The sequence below is a fragment of the Nyctibius grandis genome, chromosome 1, assembly GCF_013368605.1.
Source record: "Nyctibius grandis isolate bNycGra1 chromosome 1, bNycGra1.pri, whole genome shotgun sequence".
NCBI classification, from domain to species: domain Eukaryota; kingdom Metazoa; phylum Chordata; class Aves; order Nyctibiiformes; family Nyctibiidae; genus Nyctibius; species Nyctibius grandis.
This window is the reverse complement of record NC_090658.1, coordinates 37,673,297-37,700,785: the sequence shown is the minus strand read 5'-3', so window position 1 is coordinate 37,700,785 and position 27,489 is coordinate 37,673,297. Positions and strand designations below refer to the sequence as shown.

General features: G+C 36.6%; 1 protein-coding gene across 1 annotated transcript in view; it reads left to right on the top strand.

Moving 5' to 3' along the window:
- Positions 1 to 27,489, top strand: part of CRIM1 (cysteine rich transmembrane BMP regulator 1) — a 202,739-nt gene that overhangs the window by 171,172 nt on the left and 4,078 nt on the right. The window contains exons 9-16 of the mRNA XM_068404398.1: positions 1,314 to 1,470; positions 9,382 to 9,503; positions 13,456 to 13,665; positions 17,344 to 17,559; positions 19,244 to 19,465; positions 23,997 to 24,191; positions 25,159 to 25,281; positions 26,284 to 26,471. Of these exons, the coding sequence (XP_068260499.1) occupies positions 1,314 to 1,470; positions 9,382 to 9,503; positions 13,456 to 13,665; positions 17,344 to 17,559; positions 19,244 to 19,465; positions 23,997 to 24,191; positions 25,159 to 25,281; positions 26,284 to 26,471 (1,433 nt within the window). The remainder of the gene's footprint in view (positions 1 to 1,313; positions 1,471 to 9,381; positions 9,504 to 13,455; positions 13,666 to 17,343; positions 17,560 to 19,243; positions 19,466 to 23,996; positions 24,192 to 25,158; positions 25,282 to 26,283; positions 26,472 to 27,489) is intronic.

The window sequence follows — 27,489 nt, the reverse complement described above, 5'->3', positions numbered from 1 at the left end:
CTTTGGAGCTCAAGTGAGGAGCACATCTGGAAGAGCACTCTTCAGCTCTCCTCTGTATAACCAGCACTTTGCAGTGGTGTGAATGTTTCAGCTGGAGATCAGCCATCCTTTAAATATCACTCTGAAAGTCGGCCATTTGGATATCACCTGTCATATTCTTCTGTTGAAGAATCTCAATTACATGTCCCTCTTTTTCTATTTTGATATCACTTTGGCTATTGTAATAATGGTCATTATTCCGTGTTTTGCATACCTAGTGTAACAAAAATCATAATTTTCTGTTTCCTCTCATCTCTGCATCCAATAAATGAACTTTGTATCCCAGAGTATGTTAAGAGTGGCCTTTCTGGCACTTCTTTAAAGAAGAACAAAAAGAAAAACTGATCATTCTCAAAACAGTAAATTCCAATGAAAGTGAATGTAATGACCATTATTTATCTCTGTACTGGAGAAACTGAGATGCCAGCAATCCAGCATTTCCCTTGCACCACAAGAGGCTGCTAAAACATGGTAGTGGACTTCAAGAGACTCATCTTTTAGTCTAGCATCTCTAAGCTTCGATCACATCTTAGGGTATTACAGTTACATTTTTTAAAAGCAGGTCTTAATCACCAAACAGTTCACAGAATCACAGAATCACAGAATGTTAGGGATTGGAAGGGACCTCGAAAGATCATCTAGTCCAATCCCCCTGCCGGAGCAGGATTGCCTAGACCATATCACACAGGAACGCGTCCAGGCGGGTTTTGAATGTCTCCAGAGAAGGAGACTGAAGTTGACAGCAAACAGCATAAAGAATGAAAGTTGTTAATATATCTCAGCCTTTCAGTTCTATTTAAAATAAGTAGAGGAGAAATAAAAATGCTCTAAATTGAACAGAAACCTATTAAACCCATGTAATGTGTTGAAAATATATGTTATTTTAAATGTTTTATTAAAGGCCAACAGAGTCATGGATGTTGGACTCCTTTGGCTGTGCATCTATTCATAAAATCATGTTAGTAGTCCCCAATCGGGGGGGACTACTGGTCCCTACTAAAATCAGGTAGTAATCCCCAAGTTCTTGACTGGAACTGAAGACGTCCTGTAGTGTCTGCTCATACAGTTTTGGTCATTACTGGAGAATTCTGTTGAATATTTTAAAATTAGGACAGTCTGAAGGTAAGGCTTACCAGTATTTTGAAAGTTACAAAGTCAAAGGAAACAGAAGATTTAGTCTGCTCAAAGGAAACAGAAGATTTAGTCTGCTAGAGATGAGTTTGTCTGGTATAAATAGTTTTCACGTTGTGATAACCTGCCTGTGTCCTTCGCAGGGGAGGAGCTGTGCACCGGCCTCATTTCAGGCTGCTCCTTGGACTGCTCCTTCGGCTTCCAGACTGACGTCCACAACTGTGAGATCTGTCAGTGCCGACCGCGGCCTAAGAAGTGCAAACCCATTGTATGTGACAAGTACTGTCCCTTTGGATACTTGTACGTATTCTCATTCTGAAAGCATATTTAATACAATCCCTGTACATATTGCAAATACATGAATTCCAGACATATGTACTTGTGTTTACTTTGCGTCAAAGCAGGGGAAAATGTAGAAAAATAGAAATGTCGTTACTTGATGTGAGATTAAAGTAGCCTTCAAAATGGATTTTGATCCACAGATTAAGAAACAGCAACTGAAAAAACAGCAGCAGATTATAAAAGCAAAGCAGTGCTTCAATTTTTTTGAAGAATATTTGATGAACAAGATGAAAAAGCTACTTACAAGTAACGTCTCTTGCATGTAGCTCTTTGAAATTCTGTTTGCATGTTCCGCTGTGATACCCTTTCATTTTATAGCCCATTTATTTTATTCAAATGATTTTCTAATATTTCAAGGGGTTTTTTAATGTTGCTATGACAGCACACTAGTTTTAGTGAGACATTTCTGATAGTTAATTTACAGAATTTGTGAAGAACAGTATGATCTCTTATTTAAGTTTTTGGAATTTAAATTTTTGAAATGTGTTCAAAATCGGTATTGTTTCTGGAGTTCTTTCTCCATAAAAGCAAATATTTGCGGTATTTATTCATTTGTGGAACAGGTGACAAAAGCTGGGCCCATCTTCTGTCACATAGAAATTTCTTAGTAATCAGTCTGGTGGCTTCTATATATATTTTAACCGTACCTTTTATTTTTGATGGGTCCATTCCATGTTAATGCCTGCTTTCCATAAGTTTAATTTCTACCTCATGACAGCTGATCTTCAGATAATGTTCATATGTAATTTGTTTTCTTAGGATTTGTAATGAAGTTTACTAATGTTGCAACTCTTAGTGTTTGATACTAATACGCCTTTAATTGTTGGTTCATTTCAGAGTTCTGTTTGACACTTTTTTATAAATGCTGCATGTTTTTATAATAGTAATCTATAGTGTAGTGTGTCCTCCTCTTAGTACGCAGTTTTAATAAAGTTTGGACGAATCAAAATATGGTAGAACCTGAATGACCAGAGAGGTACTAGAGATTCTAGAATAATAGAAACCAAGCTGTAACACAGTGACATTCTCACAGATTTAATCAGTCTTGCTCATAGATGGTGCCAGTGAGCAGTTTATATTGTCTCTCCAGTTGTGCTACCAAAGAAAAAAAAAAAAGGGAGAATACCAGCCTTACACCTTCCTTAATCTTCATGCTATTCTTAGCCACAGAGTGGTGTTCAACTTAAGTGAATGTGCTGGTTGACCTCCCTCTGCCCATACAGCTCTTGCATCGTGCATGGTGCTAAACCAGAGATGGTGTTACATCAAACAAAAAGCAGACTTATATCCCACAGAACAGTAATGGCACAAATATGCCGCAATATGCAGCCACAAAAACAAACAAACAAAAAGAACATTTGAAGAATATGTTTGCCTTGAAAGCATTGAGTCACTTTTTTTTCTGCATTAGAAAGGATGCTTGACTTGTGTCCTTGAGGCAGCCTAGTGTAATTTGAAAATACCTACATAATAGCAGTCCAGCAAAACAAATTAAAGTAATACCACTGGTTATAGTCCTGTATCTATTACTTGAGGTACAGAATTAGGCTTGCCTCTGGTTAAATAATAGAAGTTTTTGCAGGAAACAGCACTCATGTGGGTCGTAGGATTGAAATAGGACAAAATGAGGGAAAGACAACAAAGATTAAATCAAACTTCACTTCTGTCCCCAAAACTCAGTTTAGTTGATGAGAGAGGAAAAGTAAGAATTTTAAATTAAAAGGTTAATAAAATTATCTTCAGGCATGTTGACTTAAAGAGTGGCTGAGAGTTATTTTCAGTTTTGCAAGTGAGAGAAGGTAGAGCAGGAGGAAAGTTACAGAAAAGGGATGTCAGTTTTGTCGTCGCCAGAACTTTTGCCCAGTGGCTTCAGAGGCAAAGATGGCTGAAGATAGGTAGCAGAACAAAAGAAACATGAAAGATTGAGCAGAAACAATGACTGGTTAGATGTCTCAGTTTTTTAGATAGCGTAAAGCTGCTTACATTAAGGATCAAAGGAGTGAAGTGAATTAGAACAAGTACAAAGCATGCAGAACTGTTTAGAAAGCATCCAGAGAGAGTGAAGATTGAGCCATGCCATTGAGCAGGCACAAAATCCAAGATAAAGTCTCTTAAAGCTAGGACCCAAAGAGGCAAATGGTGTTGGGGTGTCTGAAACTGTGAGAACTCCACGATGGAATCAGCAGGAAGGGTGGCTGGGATGAGACAACAGCAATAAAGGGATACAACCTGCAACTGTATTCAGGCATTTACTGGAAATTGCCATATAGTCCTCATATAGTGTAACCTTTTCTCAAGGGGCCCTGAAATCATTTGCGCTACCTTAAATTTGATTTTGCACTTTGGCACAGAAGAGAGAAAAATTCAGGATAATGGCCATGAGAATATATTTCATTGCTATTTGCAGCAAAGATGGAAGCCATCGTTTTTGTTCACAATACATAAGTATCTGCAGTACCAAATACAGGATGTGGGTTCAGCAGTCTCCAGACTGTATATCTGAACATTTCTTTTTATTTCTGTTTTATATTTGTGTTTTAAAAACTAATTTCCATTAACAATATGCAGTTACTGGTTATTTTTTCAAATTGGTTTATAAACTCAGAGGATAAATCGAATGCGGTATTTAGAGGGCACGCTAAGGCTGTTAGATCTTGGGGTTTTTACTTTTTCCATATTGTAGCTCTTAATTTATTGTCTGTAGCAGGGTCAGTAACTTAAAGCTATCAGGACAGTATCTGAGAAGACTTTTTTCATCCATATGCTCAAGGAGTGTGTGCATGCGTTTGTTTGCATAACAGCAGAAACAGTTGGTATGAACTACAAAACTTTTTACTGTTTACTCAGTGTGATTGAATATCATTCAGCTTGGGACAGGAAAATATTTTTTTAATTTTAATATTACAAGTGCATAAATAAATTATTATTTTTAAGGCCAATTGCTTTAAAGTTATAATTCAAAAGTTATAATATGAGAAAACCATTAAATAAGGTCTATTTAATGTCTTTTACCATTGCCCTTTTGGACTTATACAGAAATAGCTTGCATATATTCATGAACCAAGATCTAGGTCTGTATTTCCATTCCAGTTAACTCTATTCTTTGACTTCTCTGCGGTATCTATAGCAGTCAAGTTTGTTTCTCCTTTTGGTTTCTTTCAGTTTACTACTACTGATTTTCTTCACTGGCAGTTGCAAAGTAGATGCCACACTGAAGTGTTAAAAATGCTTTTCTGCTGCTAAGGATTGTTCTGAACTGTACTTATCAAAGTCATTTACTATTAAGGTGTTTTGTTTGTGTTAATGTGTTAAGTTTACTGTTACATTCTTTTAGTTTATTGTACAATACCTTTCCCAAGAACATGGATTTAGGAAGAAATACTCTCTTTCACATAATGAGCAGGTTTGCCTGGTTTGGTTATATTAAACTGTAATTTTTGTTTAGAGGAAAGCAGACAGTATTTTTACAACTTTAAATGGAACACAGTAGAAACCTTAATAACCTGTGGTGAACTGAATATTTTTTTAGTTTCAAAATTCTGAATCTTCAGGAAAAAGCAAATATTCTTTTAAGATAAGTTAAGACAGTAAATTTCCAATCCTGGGCCTGTAGCCCCAGTGTGTGTGACTGGCAGTAATGTTCTTGATTTAAGTCTACCTCATTAGTGACCAGAACATATATAACTGTGAAAAAGAATAGTATTTTCTTTGGTCCTGTTCTCTTCCTTAGCTTTCAGTAAAGATGCGCCCCTTACTTCTGCTTACATATGTTTTTACTCTGCAACTTCTGATTTTTACTTTCTTTTCTTAAGCAAAGTTTTCTCTTTACCGTTGTCTTCTATGCTACTTTTTACTATTGTTAGTTTTGCAGTGAAGTTGGCTGTTCCATGTGAACTGAATTAATTAATGAATTAATGAACTTTTATTAATTCAGGAACTTGTTACTTGGTTTGAGAGGTCTGACTTTCATGATCTGTCTCACGAACTGTGACTTCACTGTTTTTCTAAAGAAAGTTTTAAACAAAGATCAGGAAGATCCTTATACGTAATTGGAAGATGACCCTCAGATGGCAGTGAATTTGACCTGTAATGTTAAGGGTTATACTCTGACACACCAGTATAAATCATCAAGAACACCTTTTCAAACATCAACAAAAAAAAATCTGAAATAATTCTATTGGCCTTCTCTTGTTGCACTTCAGCTGAGATGTGCCTGCATTATTTTGAAAAGCCTTAAAGGAGAAATCTCTAAAAATGAGAAAGATAAGAACCCAAGAATGGAGTCTAATATACTTTGCACCTTAATAAACTGATTTTCTGTGAGAGCAATCCTCTTGACCTACAGAGTCCCTTAGTTTGTGTGGTCCCTGCTGATACCTGTGCATAAGAACTTAAGGTCTTTATTGTTAATAAATTTGTGGTGTATATTAATAGTAATCTAGCTGATTTTGTGAGGAAATCTAAAGGTGTCCGTGCTGTCATCTTCAATGTGGACGTACCTGAAGCTTGCATTAGTGCTCTCTGTCTGCCCAGAAAAGCTCCAGTCTTCTGAATAAAAATCAGAGAGAACTGAAGATAAAAAAGATAGATGGACTTAGCTTTATATAAAGAAGTCAATCAAGTCATTCATTTTTCTGGAATGCTTTCCTGTAATGAAGAACTGATGTCTTGGTTTCTGAGAAGGATGGGAAGAACTGATGTCTCTGTTTCTGAGGATAGGAAAAGGCCTATGAATATTGTCCATGAGCTGCAAGAGCATTTTAAACATAGACATGCTTAGACCTAAGGTGCAGGTATCTTTCAGTGTCGATCATGTGTCAAGGATAATCTGTTAAAAGTTACAAATTTCAGGCACAAATCACAGTGATTTTCTAAACTCCTGGAGGAAGCAGACAGTGTCTAAGAAATTGTGTGATACTGTCACATAAGAATAGGAAAAATTTAGAAAAATAGTAAGGTTTATGATGTTGAAGAAGATAATAATAAGACAGGATTTATTTCCTAGATTTACTAGGCTTACTTTGTACACCTGAGGAAGATTAAAATTACTGAGTAATACGCTTCAAAAGGGAAACTCAGATCTTTAGATCTTCAGAAATTGAAAGTATCTGGAATTTAGTGAATAGGAAGAAAAATGGTAAACAGGTTAGTTAAAAAGCGTAAATATTGAATCTTGCAATTTGCGACTGTTCATTTGAAGTCCTAGACATGATAAAATGATACCTTGATCAGACATTGACTCAGAGGGTATTGGATCTGGACCATTTAATGACTTGCCCAGGCACTCCCCAGTCCAAGGCATGCTGTCTGCCCCATCGTACCGTATCCCATTCGGAGGAGTTGTGGGAGGTCAGTGAAAACATCACACAGGTCAGGACTGCTGCATGGGCTAGCACTGAACTACATGGCTCGTCTTCAAATAGAAAGCATTATTAAAAAGATAATGTTCAGCCTCTCACAGAATTACACTGCTTGTAAAGAGTAGTAATTTTTAGCCTGTATGTATGACTCATTTAGTATATTGACCTACAGAGGAAAATTACAGATTTCTGCATGTTTTCAGTACTTACAAAAGCTGAAACACATTCTTCTCTTTCTCCTTCCTTTTTTTGTTTTAACTAAAGTGTGCATAAAACAGTTTTAGTAGAAAATCTATGTGAACTATGTAGCAAGAGCATTTTAGAAATGACAGCAAATATTAATGGGCATAATATGGTAGCTGGGCATAAGGTAAGATGTTTTAAAACCAAGTTGATTTCAAGATGATGCTAGTGTTTCAGGAGCCCTGTCTTTGGGATGATCTTTCCCTTGTATTTTTGTACACCTGGAAAAAACTGAATTTTAAACTTTTCTAAGCTAATTGGAAAATAATGTTCAATTTAAATTCTGTTTTTTAAATGTAGAATGTAATTTAATTATGTGCAATGCTTGAATGGTACTTTTAGATGGTAAGTGTTTAATAAGTCTTAAGGCGATTGTCATTTAAAAAAAAAAAAAACACAAACACTGGAAATGAGTACCCTAATCTTGTCACTGTCTCTACAAAATATACAAATAATTGCACTGAATGAAATGAATAACATTTAAAGATAACTATGTATGTAACAATTTATAGTATAAAGGGCTAAAATTGTGGTAAGAACTACTTTAAGATCATTTCACTTCAGGTCTTACTTTGGTGCTAAAATTATTGAGATTTGCAGTTGCATAGTACATTTGTTCGGTTCTTTACTGCTACCATGTCAATTTCTTTCCTAAAATAGCAAGTCTTATGTGACTTCCAAGCCTGTTATGACCATGAAAAGCACAGGATGTAATGGAAGACAAATCTATTTTAATGTAGAACTTTGGTCACAGGTGGGAGACTAAAGAAGCAAGTATTAAAAGAAAAGTATATTAGAGTGTGAAAAGTTAAGGAGTAATCATCATGTTTGTGGGTTTGTGGGGGTTTTTTTAAGACTGTCAAAGGTTAGTAATTGGAAAATCTGAGTTTGTGCATCTTTAAAGAAACCAAAACCTTTTCACAATTGTCTGAAAGAAAAAACCTGCTCAATAGAGTTCACTGTTTGAAAGCACTTCACATTAATGGAAAGAAACATTTCTTTTGATATTAGAAGGGCTGTGGTTACAGAGATTAAGGAGGAAAAAATAGATGGATAGGAGGACTTCTCTCCTACCATTCTCCATCCTACTGTGTGACGATTTGTTTTCCTAGCCTTTTAACTAAAAATTAAATAAAGTTTTCTAGACCTTGGAGTCAGGCTTTCTAAAGATTTACATAATTTATTTCTTCTCTATCCCTCTAGATGTTCTTCTTTAACTTCCCATGTCTCATCTTTGATTTGGGGGGAACTGAGTGCATTTAATGGTGTAGTATTCAATGAGGGATCTGTCAGTTACTCCAGTTTTCCCCAGTTTTAGTGAGTTACCTCGTGAGAGCAATATGTTTATCAGCAGACTCATGAGAATCATTTATTGTTTCTTTTCCCTCTTTGTCTTGAACTTCTTCATTACAACTTTTTTTTTCCTCCCTGTATCTTGGGAAGGCACAGAAAATTATCTGTATATGAACGTAAATAGTACACTTGTGTATAAAGTAAAGTTTGAATGGTATTATCTGTCTTCCTGAAAAAAAGCAAATATTCAGTATAGGATTCTCAGAAGCAGCATCTCTATGTGCTGTGAAGAGTTGATGACGGGTGGTGCTCTAGACTCCTGCCTAGCTTCACCTGAAGCTTTGGAAGCATTTGTGTTCTTGAGTCTCTGTACTCTGCTGAAAAGTCCTCTGGTTTTCTCTGTTTCAAAATATGTTACTGTGTGTCTGCTACTCTTTTTATATGGGTTACTAGCATTCCACTTGCTAGTTTTCAAGTAAGCTTTGTGTCTGCTTATTTAATGTTTTCAGAAATCTCTCTGTAGTTTTAATATGCAAGAGAGGAAATCTACTGTACTTTACCAGTTATTGGAGGAAAAAAGTTAACAGTAATGTGTGTTATAAAAACGTAGTAATGATAACAGATCCCTACCTACCCCTCCAACTTCTTCACTGTTTAGAAGTTATTCTTTCTACTTTTTCACTTGAAAAAAAAATCGATCATCAATAGTAGTGACAAGCACATAGGTCTATATTATCTGCTATGGCTTGAAAGTACCAAATGTAGGGATTTTGCCACTCACGTGGAGGGACCACATGCCAGAGGTGGAGACCTGTACACTCAATAGACCCACTGAACCTAAGAGTGACAGTTAACGATAATTTTCTTTATTTGATCAGTCGCTTCTTTAGAGGATGCTTTTGTTTTAAGGATCATATCATGTAGACATTTAAAGTGACCTGCTGACCTTTTACAAATTATTTTGGTCATCTAGGAAGAACAAGCATGGCTGTGAAATCTGTCGATGTAAGAAATGCCCAGACCTGCCTTGTGGTAAAATCTGTCCGATGGGCTTCCAGCAGAACAGTCACGGCTGTGTTATCTGCAAGTGCAGAGGTAGGTGCGAGTGCATTACCACCTCTAATTACAACTTGTTTTCAAAGCAGTTGGAAGCTAGAGCAAAAGAAAAGGAATACTTCACAGAATACGTAAGAACTGAAATATGGTCACTGGTGGGGGAGTCAGTTCAACTTTGCTCAAAGGAGTGTATTTTTTGCAGGTGTTTGTTATTATCAGTGTTCATCTTGGCTTCAACAAAAAGCCTCAGCTCCACTTTCATCTCCCATTACAAAGTCACAAAAGTCAGTTCATTATCATGAATAAAAATAAGATCAGGCTCTTAGTAAGTGACTACTAGAAATAAGCTAGTTGAGGGGTTTTTTTTTTCAGTAGCAGTGTTCATCTTAGCTTCTTCACCATCATCTTTTCTTTACAAATTCAAGTTTTGGATTTGGTAGATGCCCTGTACACCACCTACTTGGTGTTCCTTGGACATTTTTCAGACGGTCTCAAGGAACAATGAGTAGTGAGCACGCTTACCCAGGAGAAAGGACTGGGTATTCTTAAGCTAAAGATTTCACATGTGCCACATCTCAAACCTATAACCACCAAGTTCAAGGTGGAGATTGAGATAAGATGTTCTTTAGTTGTCTGCTTTAGTTTTGTGCTGCTTTTAACATCTCTTCTTTAAGATACTTTCAGTTTGTGTTTTGTATTAGTCCTGGGTATCAGACTTCCTTCATTGCTCATCTCTATGTGTTGCAATTAATAACTTTTCATTTGTGCTCAGGCTGTCTCTGATCCTAACTGCTCTTTCATGGTTATTTTCTTCGATTCTTACTTATGTGTTTTGATTTCTAGCTGTAGGCAAGTAAGTTTGACTATTTTCCCATTGCTTTGTCTAATGACTCCGTTATTAACTTTTTTAGCAGCTATTTCTTTTGCATTTTAAAAAATGGTAAAATATAATAAGACAAGCTATGGGACTGGAAGAACATGTAGGAGATCCTGAAGTCACTGTCCTGTAGTTGAAGGCAAACCTGCAATCATATAAATAAGAAGGATCCAACATTACATTTTCTCCACATGACATCATACACTGCAGACAATTATAACAAACCCTCAAGACTTCTAGCAAAAAAAAATTGAAATGTTATAAATGTTCCTTGCAGATGTGAGGAGTAGAGAGATATTTCACTGACATAAGCTGCAATGTATTACTTTTACTAGAAATGCAAATTTTAAAAATTAAGTAAGAAAGGGTAACTGCTGAATGTAGTCCCATCGAGACAATTCTCATCACTTATCTTGTCATTTGTCTCCATGTTCACAATCAACACACTTTTCCTGATTGTTGTGATGAAATATACACAAGGTGTTCTCTTAGGTGTGCCATAACTGCATGCCAGACTATAAAGAGATGCAACTCTTCAGTTACTAATTATGTGTATGCACACTTTTAAGTGCTTTCCTTAACAAGGATAGATTTTAAAACATGCACAAATATTTAGTGAAAATAACTTGATCCCTTTCTAAGTAGCATTTATTGTCATCATGATAATAAAGATACCAAGCCATGAGTGTATCACTCCAACATCACATCATTAGCAACTTGTCCAAGAATAATTAGAGCAATCACCAGTATGTTTTGGCGGAGCTGTGAGTCCTTATTCAAATTTTGACCCAAAATCCATAAGTAAGAGGAAGGGATGGGTAAATCCCCTGCCTGTGAATTAGCTCTACTTTCTAAATTGCTTCTGGCAGAAACAGCTTATGCTAGGATTAATAGAAGTGGAACCATAGGAGTACAGGGCTGGAGTAGTCCTCTGGAAAACTGAGAGTCCATTTCTTTGCCCTCGCATAAAATAGAGTGTATCTGGATAATCCTTGACAGATGTTTATCTAAGATTTAATTTATTAAGAATCTCCACTCTAAAAAGAAAAAAAAACAACAAACCTCTCTTAAATAATGTTTTCCTGTGGTTGCAAATATGTGACATATTAAAATAAATTTTCTAATATTTCTATCTCCCTTTCTACAAATGGAACCAGTTACTTCTTGTCCTAAGCTCAGCAGACATATGGAACAGCTAAGCACCATTCCCTTTAGAATTCTTGCAATATTTAAGAGGTTGCAACTGGAGCCCCCTAAACATTTTTGGGGTTTTTTTTCCTAAGTCAAATAAATCCAGTTATTTTGGTCTCTTATCACAGTTCAAAACCTGGATATTGTACTTCTGAAGTTTTTGCTACTGCTAACTAGTAGAGATAGTAGTACTGCTTTAAATTTACAGTGCTCCTGTACTTGTATCTGAGATTGAACTTGCCTTCTCTGTAGTGGTATCACATTACTGACACGTTTTTACTTCTGAGCTACTGTAATCCCAGATTGTTTCAACCATACCTCTAGTTATTCAGTTATTCCCATTTTGTATTTGGGCATTTGGCTTCTTCCTTAAGTATTATCTTTTGTACTAATTTTAATTAAAAACTGAAAAGTGAAAACAATCTCAGTTTGTGAAGTTAATTTTGAATAGTTGCCTATATCTCCAAATTTTGGAGTATACTTCAGAACATTTCAGGAAAAAAAGTTTGATTACATCAGATACTTTATGTATAAAGGAAGGGGAGGAGTATTACCATCTAAGATTTTCGTGTGTCAATAATCATTTTAATGTAGGACAGTATTCCAGTGATATTAATTCAAATAGGAATTAATATATAATCTGATACTAAAGTATAAAAGTATAATAACTGAATGTAAATTTTTTTCATAGTATTTCTGTTCATGCAATAGGATGAAGTCTGTTTTAAGAAATATTTTATCCTTATGCCATGGCTCTTCCTTTTAATTCACAAAATGGTATACTAATGTAATTTCTATGTATTGGGTTCTTATTCTGATAACATGCATCAAACTAGCTTTGTACCATCTGCTTGTGGTTCTTAGACCACCTTTGATAGATCTGCCACAGCTGAAGAAGCGCTGACCTACATGTTAGTAAAAAAAAACCCCTTACTAAAATTACATATAAAGATTACTACTTTTCATACTGCATCCTTCTTTAAACAGAAAGTGAAATAAGCAACTTAATACAAACCTTATATATCTGTGTCAGCAGAACATGGTTGACGTACCACTGAGAACAAGTCAGTTCACTGACAAACTGATCCTCAATCCTTTATCATCATTATGATGTGGGTGAGGGAGTGTTGGGCTCTAAATTCACTCTGCTGATTAACAAAGAATATATTGAGGCTGAATCCTGCAGCACCGAAATAGCCCTTAAGATACAAATGAGACTTTATCCTCTCTAGACCAACTGCTTCCATATTCTGTCTGAGTGCAAGTAATGCAGCAGTCCAAGCTACTGCATTCTCATCTCAGTAAAAGCTAGGAATGAGGAATAAAATTGTCAGAGCAGTTGTCTTCCAAACATCTCATTTATTATAGTAATGTAAACAAATAATTTATCCTAGGTGTTTTATGAAATATTTCCAGTATCTAGGATGACCCTGGTAGAACTTGATTGTTATTTTGTCATTCGTGATACAAGACCATCCTTAGCTCTTGTAAATGCTTTTATAGTCTACCTGCTATCAGATACTCACATTATAGAAAATCTAATACTCTGTAATATTTAAATATTTCATTCTAAGTATGCTTCGTGCTTTCTGCTATTTCCCTTCATTGCATTTCTCTTTTTTCTTTTATTATTTAGCCAGTATTGCATTTCTATATTATTAAAAACGGTATAGGTGCAACAGAAAGAAGTGATATTTTCCAGGGAAATACATTCTACTACATCCTACCATCCCCTTCAGTATACCTTTTAATTGTTTCGTATGTGTTGTTACTTTATTTCTAAGTGTAAAAGATACAGTTATTATTCACTTGGTCTTATACGTGCTTTAAAAATAAATGCAATCCAGGCATGAAGTTGTTGTGCTTTTTTCCTAAGCAACACATGCTTATCAGGACACTTCATTTTCCTTTGATTTTGTGCAGAGGCAACTGCTTCTCTTATGCCTCCTGTTAAAACAGGCTCTTGCCTGTCAATGGATGGGCGCCGACATGAGAATGAGGAGAGCTGGCACGATGGCTGCAGGGAATGTTACTGTCACAATGCACGGGAAATGTGCGCCTTGATCACCTGCCCCGTTCCTAATTGTGGCAACCCCACCATACATCCAGGGCAGTGTTGCCCATCATGTCCAGGTAATGTGCTTTCTTCTATATGCTTTGTAATCCGTGGTTTCATGTCACATGTGTTCTGTTTCCTAATACATGAGAGTAATCTCATGCATCATTTGGTAATAGGTATATATGAAGGTTTCTATGCCCAAATATAATATGATGAGTGGCTTTCATTAAGATCTCAGATGTGAAAAATGGGAACTTAAATATCTAAAGCATACGCCTGTTGTGGTTCCTAACATGTTAATCTTTGACGCATTGAAATCTTTAAGCTAGAAAAAGGTTCTAGTCTATATTAGCTATAATAGCAAATTCATACTTATATACAATTTTGTTACCTATAATAGCAAATATTATAATAAGCCATTACATTTCCTTTTTTAATTTGAAATGGAGTTTTATTAAAATTCATCTCCTGATCTATGTTTCACAACCCATCAAAGGAGTACACATTTAAACAGATGTCTTAAGTAACTGAACATTATGATTCTGTGTTCTGAGGGAAGGCTCCTGTGCCACCAGCAGCAGAAGATTATTTTCATGCTTTCAGTTGGAAGGCTGAGAACAATTAATGTTGCATTCCAATACAATTTTAATAATAAGCGTTAATATGAGAAACGTCTATGAAAGATGTTAGAGTGTGGGTAGAGTACAAGATTAATGCCCTCTGTTTTCAGAATTATTCCTACAATACTTTATGTGCTAAACAGATTAATTTGTAATACAGTGATATTGTCTATGACTTTATTGGAAGTCATGTTCCAAGTAGGAACAATGAGGCTCATGACACTACTATAAATAGCAAAACGGTAAGATAAGCAATTATGAACTGCTTCAAATTCTTTGTAAAGAACAGGAAATCCTAGGGGCAAAATAAGCAGCCCGATCCTCTTTCTGAAAGTGACAGAGAAGAGTGTATCCTTCCTAGAACCTAAGATAACCAATCTCTTTAGATTGCTTAGACAAATGGTAATCTCTAGTCCAGTTCACACCTTGTGGTAACTGGAAAAACAGTAGTCCCCAAAAAGATGTGAGACTCAAAAAGGTCTGTCTCCCTTTCAGCCTTTCTCAGTCTGCACCACTCTCCTCCCCTTAGTATCAAGACTGGGCACTGTGGTTCCTGTGGTTTCATGGCCAGCCGTGGTGTTGCTTTTGGCACTGGCTTTCACGGAGCCAGAGCTATTTTCAATACTAGGTAATTTAGCAGTGGTTACGGAGGCCAAGCTCTTAGTGCTTAGCATCTTAGTAATGACAACCATTAACAAAATTTTTAGCTAAGATGGAAACACTAAGGAGGATACTCACACCAGTTATGCATACTAGGGGAACCATCCTTCCCTTGCTTCCTTCTCTTCCATTATCAAGCATCTGGCTAGTGTGATGAGGAATTTAGAAATCGTAAGATTTTTAAAGGGAACCTTAGTGTTTTATCAGCTTGGAGTACATTTTTTTGCCACAGCAGTATTCAGTGTCGGTCCATATGCATTCCATCAGGTATTGTCATTCTTTCCTCCAGCTCCCCAGGCACACACACATCCACAGTCTGTCTTAAATAGTACAGTTCTCTCCCCTATGAAACCTCAGTGTGGGGAAAAAAAAAATAAGAAAACAACAACAACAAAAAGATTCAGTTGTGAATGTTGTTCCAGGAGGAGCAGCCAAACAGCAAATAGTTAATACAGAATATCGTATTCCTAAAGTCATGTCACTGGACAGGGATGTTATTTTCCAGTCACACTAGCTGGAATTCAGGGCTGCACAGAACTGTTGGAGTACCTGCAGTAGTCACTCACCTTTTCATAATGATTTGTGTATTATTGTAGGGGATGGTATACTTCATATGGATGGGGACAGATTAGCATGTCAGTCTTGCATTAGGTAAACAATCAAGATCCAAAATTTAACATGTCGGATGGTTGTTCCAGTTCCAACAATTCTGTTGTTAGGTGCCCAAGACTCATTCCTGATTTCACTCTATCAGCATATTTGTGCATATTGATTTACCTAACACATAAGAACACCTCAGAGGATTCAGTAAGAGTATTGTTAATTTTGGTCTTTCAGCGGCACTAGTGGCTAGTTACTTTGCATACAGAGAATGAGTTTGGGTAAATCCATTCATAAGCCTAATGTTCTGTTCGTGGAAGAAAGGTCAGTATGAGATTAGCAGTACCTATCTTCTCACACCATACATTTCTTGTGGATGAGATCAGTGTTTGATTCTGAGCACCAGCAATGTTGGTCTCTTGTACAGAAGAGCTGTTGCTTACCCAGTAGTGTCCGTTCCTTTGAGATCCAGTGTCTGTGTAGGTTTCTCTGTCTGACATCTTTCCTGCTTTCAAGGTACTAGTCACCTAGCTTCTGTGTTAGCAAAGTCATACTTGGTGTAAACTCTTACAATGCTAGAGCAGACACAGCATTTTTTTAAAGTGATTGCATATGTAAGTGTATGAGTTACTATGGCCAAATTAGTCCTAGTGTGGTTTTGTTTCCTCCACTGAGGTTTTATATTTGTTAGAAATGTACTTCTGATTTTATATTGCAATGTATTGATTCCCCACTGATGATGTTAAATAACTATCACGGCTTTCAGTAGATAGGAATGCAGTTTGGAATTGTGAGACTGTGAGAGCACGTCACTCGCATGTATCTGGCGTAAGGATATTGAAATAATTAGTAATCCTGATGTACTGAGTTTTGAATTGCACTGTTAACTTATCAACAAGGAAGTGGCAGCTCTCAGAGCTCTGTCATTTTTCAGACTGAAAAAAGAGTGGTTATGTTCAATTCCATTTTTAGTTAGTTTTCAACAGAGCAAGATATATCTTGACTGCTACAACATTCATACATATAGTAGTTGTACTTTTGTAGCAATTCAGTTGCAATGATACATCAATATCGGTGCTGCTAAGGGAGCAGTGAGCAATACCATATGTACAGCAGTACTATCTGGTTATGCTTTTCTGATTATGAACAGTATATGACCTGTAGTAAAACAGGCTTGTGACTTTGCAGAGAACTAAGGAGATGACTCAGAAAATTTCCAGAAAATAATTAGTATTGCGTTTGCCATGGTGAGTTAGGATGCCATTGCATAAAATGTAATATATCGTTCCAGCTGAAATAAAAAACAAACCGTGACAAGGCAGCAGACCAGCTATCTCACTTCAGGTAAATGCTACTGAATCACGTATGTGGTTCATAAATGTAAGCAATAGGAAGAGCATAGCATAAGCGAATCAGTGAAAGATAAAATAATTCACTGGAAGAAGAAATGTGCAAGTATTTTGTGAATAAAGTAAGACTGGCCAGAGTCAGGTTCCTTGAGTTCTACTGATAATTCTTCAGAAATTAAAACAAATAATTAAGTGGTGTGTCTTCTGTATGGCAGTGTCATAGAGCAAAGGGCACAAACGCCATTCTCCAGACAAGTACAGCGATGCTACAAATGTGGAGAGAAGCACATGCACTTCGTGAGCCTTGGCCTGTCTAAATGACTACAGGAGCTGTTTATATTTTTCCCATTTTCCATGAGATGCAGATGACGTAAAGTCAAAAGAGCTTCATTAAGAATATATTTATAGCTGGTTTTGTTATTCCAAGTATTTTCAATAATAACAAATTATTAATCATGGGTGCATTTGTTAATCATTAGAGTCACAGTTGATTTTGCGTGTTTTCCAATTCTGTTTTTCCCAGATGAAATAATTGTGCAGAAGCCAGAGCTTACCAGTCCATCGATCTGTCATGCTCCTGGCGGGGAATACTTTGTAGAAGGAGAGACATGGAATATTGATTCTTGCACACAATGTACGTGCCACAGTGGTCGTGTCCTGTGTGAGACTGAAGTCTGTCCACCGCTTCTTTGTCAAAACCCCACCCGCACACAGGACTCCTGCTGTCCACAGTGCCCAGGTATATATTGACAACGAGCTTTCATCAGAGTCTTTTCTTGATCTGAGAATGTATGATGTGAATATTGAATGTTTCAGTATGTGCACAGTTGGTTGTTGTGGTGCCTTTGTTCTTTAGCAGTTTGGAGTGAGAGCCTGCAGTCCTCTATTTCAACTGCAAAACTTGACTGTGTGCAAGAGACATACGTAAGGGGAGTTGAGGCCCTCAAGTTTGAACATCATCTTTGAAGGCAATCTAATAATGTAAGGGTTGCATGAGAACCAGAATCCTTAGTTGGAAGGTTTATGAAATATGCACTGGCTTGTTTATGGAAACATGCAGGATTAGAGAAACTTTGAAAGTAGTCAGAGTGCTAGGCAGATAAAGGCTTGTTTCTTTTCCTTTCTACATGCCTTGGTTTCTGTGAACCTTTTTATTACTATCTTGCCTATTTGGGATTTGGTCTCAGAAATACTTCTGTTTGCTTTTACCTTCACCTGGTATGATTTGAGAGTGACTTGAAGGCAACTGAGTAATATCAAAGCATTACGGCCCAGCAGGTGTGCCGCATTCCTTCTAGACTGCCTCACAGTGTCAAGAAGGTAACAGGATTTGCTTTACCCTGAGGAAAGAGATGCAATTATAAATGAATGTGAATTGCTATCTTACATAGCAAATGGGGGAGTTTATTGCAGTGGAAATTTATTCCAAACCTATGAATTGTATGTTAACTCACTGAGAAAATATTTGTCTTTATTAAGAACAAAATCTGAAAATTTTACTTTAGGGAAAAAAAAAAAGTTAAGTTTCCCATTTCTTCTACAGGGTGTTTGCTGGGTTTTTTGGGTGGGTTTTTTTCTGACAAAATATTTTCAGTGAAAAAGTTAGCCAGTTCTCCTGACTTCCATTTTTCTTACTATTAATAACAGTGAACATTCATTTTGCTTAACTTTAAAATACTTTTTGGAGAAACTGATCTTTCCTCACTGGCTGTACAAGGAGCTTAGTCTCATAACTTACACAGATTGAGAACTTGATCTGAGACTCCTTATGAATCTTTTTTTTCCTTCTCCTTTTCTTATATGTTCTCTGCCCATACAGTCATATTTCTTGATCCATAATGTCTGTTAAGATACAGCTCCATTGCAGAAATATGTCTCCCCTGTGTGCGGGCATGAGAATTAAAGCAGACCCATTGGCATAAAGCTGAAGCCTGATCAAGTTCCATTTGTTTCTCAACAGCTTATAATTAGCTCATATAAGTCCACTAGCAAAGGTGACAGCAGCATAATAGCTTTTCACTTTGCATCTTTCAAGGATTTGAACTGACATGGCAAAAGCTGGGATTCAAGTTCTAGATGTAAAATTTAATCTCTCTAATTTAAGGTGAATTCCTATATGGCCTTCAGTTCAGAGCATTGAGTGGCTTTCTGAGGGGGTCCTTCTGATTGTTTTTCACTTTGCTGTCTCTTTTTCTCTTTTTTTGTATTTTTTTTTTTGTAAACTCAACAAAGGTCTATATAAACTTTATTCTAGAGTACGTCATGAGATCATCATCACATGTAAGGACTGAACAGGTATAAGTCTCTGTCCTTCTATTTCTTCTGAAGTAGTGAGCCAATGTGTTACAATTCTGTTCTGTTGAGGAAATATGAGAGAAGTTAGCTGCTGTAAGTTAAATAACTTAATCTGTTTATATTTACAGATGAGCCTCTTCAGCCCTCTTCATCAAGCAATGAGAGCATGCCCAGTTATTGCAAAAACGATGAAGGAGATATTTTTCTGACAGCTGAGTCCTGGAAACCCAATGTCTGCACTAGCTGCGTTTGCATGGATGGTGTGATTAAATGCTACTCTGAGTCTTGCCCACCAGTATCCTGTGAGAGACCTGTTTTGAGAAAGGGACAATGTTGTCCTTACTGTATTGGTGAGCAAATAAAAATAGTTGATAACTTGCTGTTCCCTTCTTGGGAATAAGAAAAAAGTTTTATTTCCAAATTGAAATATGTCTTCCCTGTTTTGGGGAGATGCAGTCTGTGCCTTCAGTTGAACTGGAGAGTGAAATCTGCATAGGGAGCTTTTAAGGATCATGATTTGTGGTTTTTAGGTAGAAATGCACAAGGATATAAATGTAATTTGCCCACAAACGTGAGAGGACATCCTCCTGAAAACATGGTAATATACTAGATGAAAACATTACACAAAAATTGTTTTATTTAAAAGAAGATCTGCCAGGTACCATATATGTTATATCAAGATTTATGTGATTATATGAGGAAAATATTAATTACGACTGTGGAAGATAAGCTGAAGCATTATGAAATTTCACAGAGTAGAGAAGTGTTAATAAGTCATCTAAATGAAAATACAGGATAAACCCAAGAAGTTCATTAAAGATAGTTACAGAAGAGGCAAAATAATATATTTGAGAAAAAAATAGGGAAAAAAAATTTAAATACAAAAAATGCATAAATAATTAAGGGCCATGCACTGGTTTGAATTTGGAGTTGAAGTAAATGGTGGATGCTGTAGATTGTGAAAATTGCTAGGCGTTTTTAAAGTTGCAGAATTTGAGATTACTGATCACTTTTTCATTGTATTTTGAATAGAAGTATTTATTTACGGATGACCTTTTTTTGTGAGTTTGCAGTAAGTACAAAGGCTGTAGAATAGAAGCTGCTGATAGAGAAGAAGTGTATAATGCATTTAGTGAAATTAAGCATTTGTAGCATTCAGAGCTTACTATAAACTTCATTTCCAAAAGTAGTAGGGGAAGATACAGTAGCAAAGAATTCACTAAAAAGGAATATAATAAAATGGACAGGCTTTAAGTATCATTAATTGAACATGTGAATCAATTTGCCCATCTATAAACAATACAGTTCTTCATCAGAAAGATGTCAGAAAGTTTGTGAAGTCCCTTCAGATATGTACCATTGATATAGCTCTTGAAATCTTTAATTCGTTGCAGGTAAAATAACTTTAATAATAGGTGATACAGTTTTATAGAATATGCAAGGAATTCCATCAAAGAAATGCCTGGAAAAGTTAGAAAGTAATCAAAATTTCAGTTGCCTTTGGAATTCTACTTAGATTCCTGATGAGGACATTTTGAGAGGAAAGGACTATGTTACCTTCTTTCTTCTTTCTCATCATGGCATCATGGTTTGCATACCAAATGGGGAGGATTTAGCATTTCTTTGGCAACTGTTTTTCTGCAGGCATTTCTTCCAGTGACTGACCTTGCAAACATAAAGATTATTTTAATCCAGAATACATTTTAATGTTAAAAAAATAAGAGTGTACGCAGTGTGGCAATCAAACCAGTAGAGTCAGAACACAAGCCTTAGTACTGTACTGGAGAACTCTTTAGGTCGAGGAAAGGATGCACCCCAGGGACTAGTGCCATGAACTATAAAAATAAAGCCTCTAGAACTTTGTGCCTACACCTTGCATGTCAGGTTTGCAAATATATGCACACAACACGTAGGTATGGCTTTTATTAATTTACTTTGAATCCCATATAGTTGCACAATATTGCAAATACTTAAATGTGTGAGCTGTGAAAACTTAATGGTTTTTTTTAGTAGCAACTGCTCAGCAATATGAAATACAGAAGCCAGATTTTAATTAGTGCTCAGATATGAAGACTTTCAATGATAATACATTTTATTAATCTAAGCTGTACTATGTTGTCAGTATGTTTTGTGGTCTAAATAACTGAAATTCATGGAAATTTACTTTTTTAATGGTTTCTATGAACTATATACTCTTGCCTGTAGGAGGAGTAAAGTCATGCACTTCATTTTTGTCCTCCTGGTTTTTACTGTTTTACTCTTCACTTCTTGAGAACTGTGAAGCACATCTTTCTACAGATTCTTCCTTACTATTTTCATATAATAGTTGATAAAATATTTAGTAGGCAAACTCTGTGGAAACAGCTCTCCTTCATTTATTGAAATTTCAAAAATTATGCAGGGTTTTAGCACCGCATTTTATTCTCTTTCTTTCTGGATCCAGATCTGGTTAATGCAGAACAAGTTAGTATAGATTCAAATTCAGAATTTTACAGGCCTTGGATGCTCTGTAGTTTGTCCAAATCCTCAAATTCATCCTCTGTGTTCAACATTCTTCTTTCTCATGCAAAGAAAGATTAATTTGGAAAGATAACTTTCTACTCTAGAGAGGATAAAGGGGTATCTATTTGATTAGAGACAAGATTAGTCTTCTATGGAAAACAGAGCAACAACTGTTTGTTTACCAGATGAGGTTGATTCCCTGGTGCAGAAGAGGACATTTGAGAGAAGACGGGTAGAGCTAGACGTGGTATTCTGAACTGCATTTTTGTACATGGGTTCCTTACTGCAAGTCTCTCTTGTTCCACTGTCCTTGAGCACTTGTTGGTGTTTGTGAGCTTTATCTTGTGCTTATACTTGCACCATGGACACCAAAATGGGAAACACACACAGGATAATACTTTCTTAGGACTTAAAATTTTCCTCTCAAGGTGCAAAGGTTCAGCACTGCTATTGTGGGTTTACCCTTGTTTATTCTTCTAAAAAACATTTACTGTATTAAATTGTGATGTGTTCTTCACAAACTTGCAAAAGCCTGAGCAAATTAAAGGACTTTTCTAGCCAAACCAGCTGCTGAGTTGAAGGAGCTGTCCTGAGTGGGGCAAGGTAGCACATTGGGAGCAAATCAGCCCTGACTGCCCACGGAGTGCTCAGCTTTAGGTCTGCATAGGTAATGAGCAGTAGAGGACTGCTCAGCTGCGTGCCTCACCCTCTCCCCAGCCACATGTACTTTCTGACCAACACAGGGCTCCACTGGCTCTATATGCCAACATGCAAGTCATCTATGGAAGAACCTAACGTACTTTTTGCAGCTTGCACCCACCTTTTCCTCCCACTCTTCGTTTCCCTTGTCCACCCCATATTCACTTCCAGAATCTTCTACTTGGAGAGGTTGGGACCCATACTTACAGCCATGGAAGCCATGGGATACCCATAACAAGGCCCTCTGGAACATTTGCGCTTTTCAGATAATTCCATTTGTATTTTCACGATAGTACTTCTTGCCGGTCTCCTTTTGCATTTGAATTTACTCTGTCCAGATCTGTTGCGCTGGTCTGCTGACTGCTAACCTTGTTATTCTGGATGAAGTCAGTCTATTATGTTGTCACTAATTAAAAGCTGTACTGATGGCCAAATTATTTAATATGGCTTTTTATTTATATTTGGGAGGTAATTCTGACATATTTACATAAGTAATCTGTGTGACTGTTAAACCAGTATTTCTCTGACAGCTTAAGAAGTTACTCTGCGATTTCATTCTGTTATTTCATGCATATGCTTAATTGCAAATTCATGCCATCAGTAGGTTTCATTATAATAATTTCTGCCTCTAAGAAAAAAAGGTAGCGAGAAGCTAAGATGAAAATGTGGTGCTGCTTGTCTTTTGGAGGTTCTGCTGTATAGTTTTATTTTGATTATAAAGTGCTATATCAGAAAAAAAACATCCTAGGCTAAGCAATTCATGACTGTCTTCTCAGTGAAATAGAAGGTACACTGCAGACCACCTAAAAGGCTTGCATAGGATGCAGCATTAAAAAAATGGTGTATTGAATGGTTAGGCAGAAAGTGTAATGCTGCTTCTAAGTGTTTTCCCAAGACATTACTTGCTTCATCAAGTCCAGGTCCCTATTACATACTGTGTCAAAATCTATCTGAAAAGTTGTTAGTTTTACAGCTCTCAAAATCTTTGGGAGAGGTGTTCTGGAACCTTTTTCTGAGGGTTAAGATCACACCAATTTCCAATTTATAGAATACTAACCATGAAAAAATGTACTGAGTTTTGCTGTTGCCCTTTTTCTGGGGTTTTGCATTGATGCAGTTACAGAGAATGATCAGATCCCCTTTGAATCTTTTTTTTATAATAGTCTAAGCACTTCTAGTTATGTCGCCTGGGAGTTGCTTCATCCGCCTCGGCATCCTACCTGATCTTTTCTTTAAGTGTTCCAGACTGAGCTCATCTTTCTTGAACTTTGATAATTAGAAATGTAGGTAGTCTGGTTTTTTTCTTAGTTAAATAGGCTTTACTAAGAGAGGAAGAGAAGGAGGAGGAGTTGGGAGTCTCAAACAGTCAAACATGAAAAAATCAATTTTTCTTGATTTTCACAGCACTTGATATCATTTCATATCCCAGTCATCCATCCTCTAGCCTCTTGCATGAGGAAAATGAGGAAAAGCAGCCCACGCTGATTATGTACTTCATAAAGAAGCAGCAGTGACATTTCTTTTTAGCAAAGCTTTTCCAGAAGATGTGGAGAGGGTTGTTTAATTACAGCTGGGATTTCTTTGTAGCTATTGTTTCACTTTTGTGTTTGGGGAAGAAATCAGATTTGTGTGTAATTGGTCATTACCGCGTGATCACACCACTCTGTTTTCCTTCAACAGAGGACACAGTTCCAAAGAAAGTGGTCTGCCACTTCAATGGAAAAACATACGCGGATGAGGAGCGCTGGGACATTGACAGCTGCACACACTGCTACTGCCTGCAGGGTCAGACTCTGTGCTCCACTGTCAGCTGCCCACCCCTCCCTTGTGCTGAACCCATCAACGTGGAAGGAAGCTGCTGTCCCATGTGTCCAGGTAATCTGATGAGACAACACAGATTATTGTAATGCTGGTTTTCCAGCACTGATAATAAGGTTTTTTAATTGGTTTTTAGACGTCAGTTCGTGTTTGAACAGTATCAGGAAGACAACAGATGTTTAAACTGCAGGAAAATTAGTATTCTTAACAGGCATATAATGCAAATATGTAGTTTGGATTTTACTTATTCTGAGAACTGTGAACTCAAAGATTAGTTCCTTGCCCCTGCTCTGTCCTTTCACAAGGTTATGGAAATACATTAGTAAAGTAGGAAAATTAATATTCTTACCTCTCTGCAGATTCTGTCAGTGATTAATATGTCTGTCTTTTCAGAGTCTCTTCATTACTTTTCAAATATTACATTGCTGTATTTATTGTTTTCACTTGGCTTTAAAGTAATATGAAATTTTCTTAGCTATGGACAGAAGGGACATAAGAATTGCAACTGGCTTTTAATGCTAGTCCTGACATACTTCTGCAGGAGTTTGCTCATCTTAGGCAGCTGGTAACTACTTCCGACAGGACAACTGGGGAGATTCAGCAGTACCCCCACTTGCAATTCCCCTACTTTGAGGGTTACAAAAAAAAAGAAGGCAAAGAAACCAGCAGTGACAGTTTACATATCAGCTGGGAAGACAGTCTTCCCTTGGCGTTTTTGTTGTTTCGTGTCACAAAGGAGCAAGGCTGTAGTAAAGCGTGTATTCTGAAATGGTATTTTCAAAAGCAAATATGTGCAGAAGACATTCACATTAGGATAATGATAATGGCAACAGGCATGTATCTCATATACAGTATGAAGCAGGTTTTAAGACAAAATCCCAGACTAGTAATGGTGAAAATTCTTAAAACAAATGAAAGGATTCATAGGACAGAGCACTGCAGGTGGCCAAGTGCTCTGAATTAAGAGCAGCACTGGGAAGTTAAGCAGCCTGTAATTTGTGAAACACATTTGTCTGTTTCACAGAGATGTATGTACCTGAGCCTACTAACATCCCCATTGAGAAGACAAATCATCGAGGAGATGTTGAACTAGAAGTACCAAACTGGCCAACACCGAGTGAAAATGACATCGTCCACATTCACAGAAGTAAGATCTGATATAAACTGGGCTAACTTAGGGCTGTGTTTATTCCCCATGTTTTAATGCATCTACTTGTTCTATTCAGATAGGATCCATATAATGCTTTGAAAAGGTCGTTATCTGAGAATATTCTTCAGTGCAGAAATCTTGCATGCATTTTGCTTTGAGTAAAGATGAGTCAGTCTGTTAAATTATACAGAGTCTTTGTTAACCTTTTCAAATAGTAGGACTACCTAAACTTGTATATATTTTTTTTAAATTCAAGGATGATCTCATAGCATACCATTGTTTGGTGACTAGAAGAAAGGATAAATGAAATGTAACTGCTTTACAAAATTGTAAGCTTGCACTTTTATAATTACAACATTCTCATTTCTCACAGGCATTAGTAGCTGGCTTGCAACTATCTTGGCTAGGGATTATAAAGACACACTGCAAACTCTGTGGGAATGTTGTATATGTCATTGAAAATTATCATTCTTTGCAATTACATGCAAACCTTGCTACAGTCTAGTAGACTGCCAGCAGTCTGTTTTCACAGGCTGAATGGTGCAAGTATTGTAATACGTTCTCAACAAATGAGAGACCAAACACTTCATAATTGTATTTCCATTTTTTTTAAAAAAATATAAAAAAGAACTTTCATCCTAAGAGCTCCAGGTGTTCCTCAGCATAGAAACGCAGGCTGATTTTTTCACAAGTGGGAATTTGGTTGTGATCAGATAATGTGAACGCAACTGAGCTGAGAGGTTATTGTCAGACTTGCTGTTATTGTGCTATAGATTTCATCCTATTTACTCTCTTTTTGATGGCCTTTTCCCAGCTAATATAGTCACTGTACAAGGTACTAGCTTTCAGTTGTTCTAATTTATATAAATAAGGTGACATTTCAGGAGAGAAAGTTCAAATTCATGTGAGTGACAAGATCTGCGACTGGGACTTTTATATTTTTCTTCATGGTCAAGGCCCATTTATAATTACTAACAAATGCTCACATTTGCCTTGCAGACATGAATCATCTCCAGGGAGAGTACAGAAGTGGCGGTGGACCACACCCAAGTGAAGATGCGTCGGTTAGCTCTGTTGCCTTGGTGACAATTCCAATCACGATAGCGCTGTTACTGATCATCGTCCTTCTGCTTGTCAATCAGAAAAAGCAGTGGATTCCAGTGTCCTGCTACAAAGCTCCCACAAAGGTGCCGTGTTGATGTCTGTTTACAGGCTTTCACTTTTTTGGAAAACAAGATTAACTAGAATATTGTGTAGGATGCAATTGAGTTCACATTATCTGAGCTCTCTTAAATTATTTTCTCCTCATGTCTTAAACCATTTTATACCAGTCAGTCTGGTGGTATTTATTTAGTCTCCTAAATGTTGTTTTTCGCTATCAGACAAAAACATTTCCTGCTCCATATAGTAATGATTTGTCACTAGATAGAAATCAAGCTCAGAAAAAGAAATAATGAAAAATACCCAACTCTGTATTTGTGTAGGTAAATACACGCAATTTTCTCACTGGCAGTCAAAACTCGTAAGAGAATATTTTTTGCTTTCTTAACTTTCATCCACTTTTAAAAGTATTGTCCAACATCAGGTACTGTATGTACTTGTAGTGTTTATCACATTTTCTAATAACAGCATCATATGGTTCTGGGATTAACATTTTAAGACAGATCTCAGGAAATATCTACCTATTAAGTATTCTGAGACTACCAAAAAAAGGAAGAAGCAGGAAGCTTGGAAATGAACAGTGAAAAAAGTATTTTTTCGTTTTGAGTAACAGTTCCATCGGCAGACTAAGCCCTTACTCCATATCCAAATGCCATTTATATTAGTTCCCCAATTTACCCCACTTATATTTCCTAGTTCTAATCAAACAGACTTCATCCATACTTGGAACACAATTTGAGTGCATCTTTTCTTCAGTTCCACCTAGAAGAGTAATACAGTAACTTTAAAGAGGAAGTGTCCGTATTCTTTCTGTCACTGCTGCAGAGCTTTTTTTTTTAAAAAAAGTCCTTTCCAAACAGTTTACAAATATAGTCAGAGCATAAAGTTGAATTCAATAGTAATTAAATAGGTAGCATGAAGAATTGGTATTATTTCACTTCCAGTCTTTCAAGACAAGTAAGCGATACCAGTTTCTCAATTTCTTAAGGAATGCATTTAAAAATTCATTTTTAACTCTAATGTATTCACTCCTAAACTCCCACA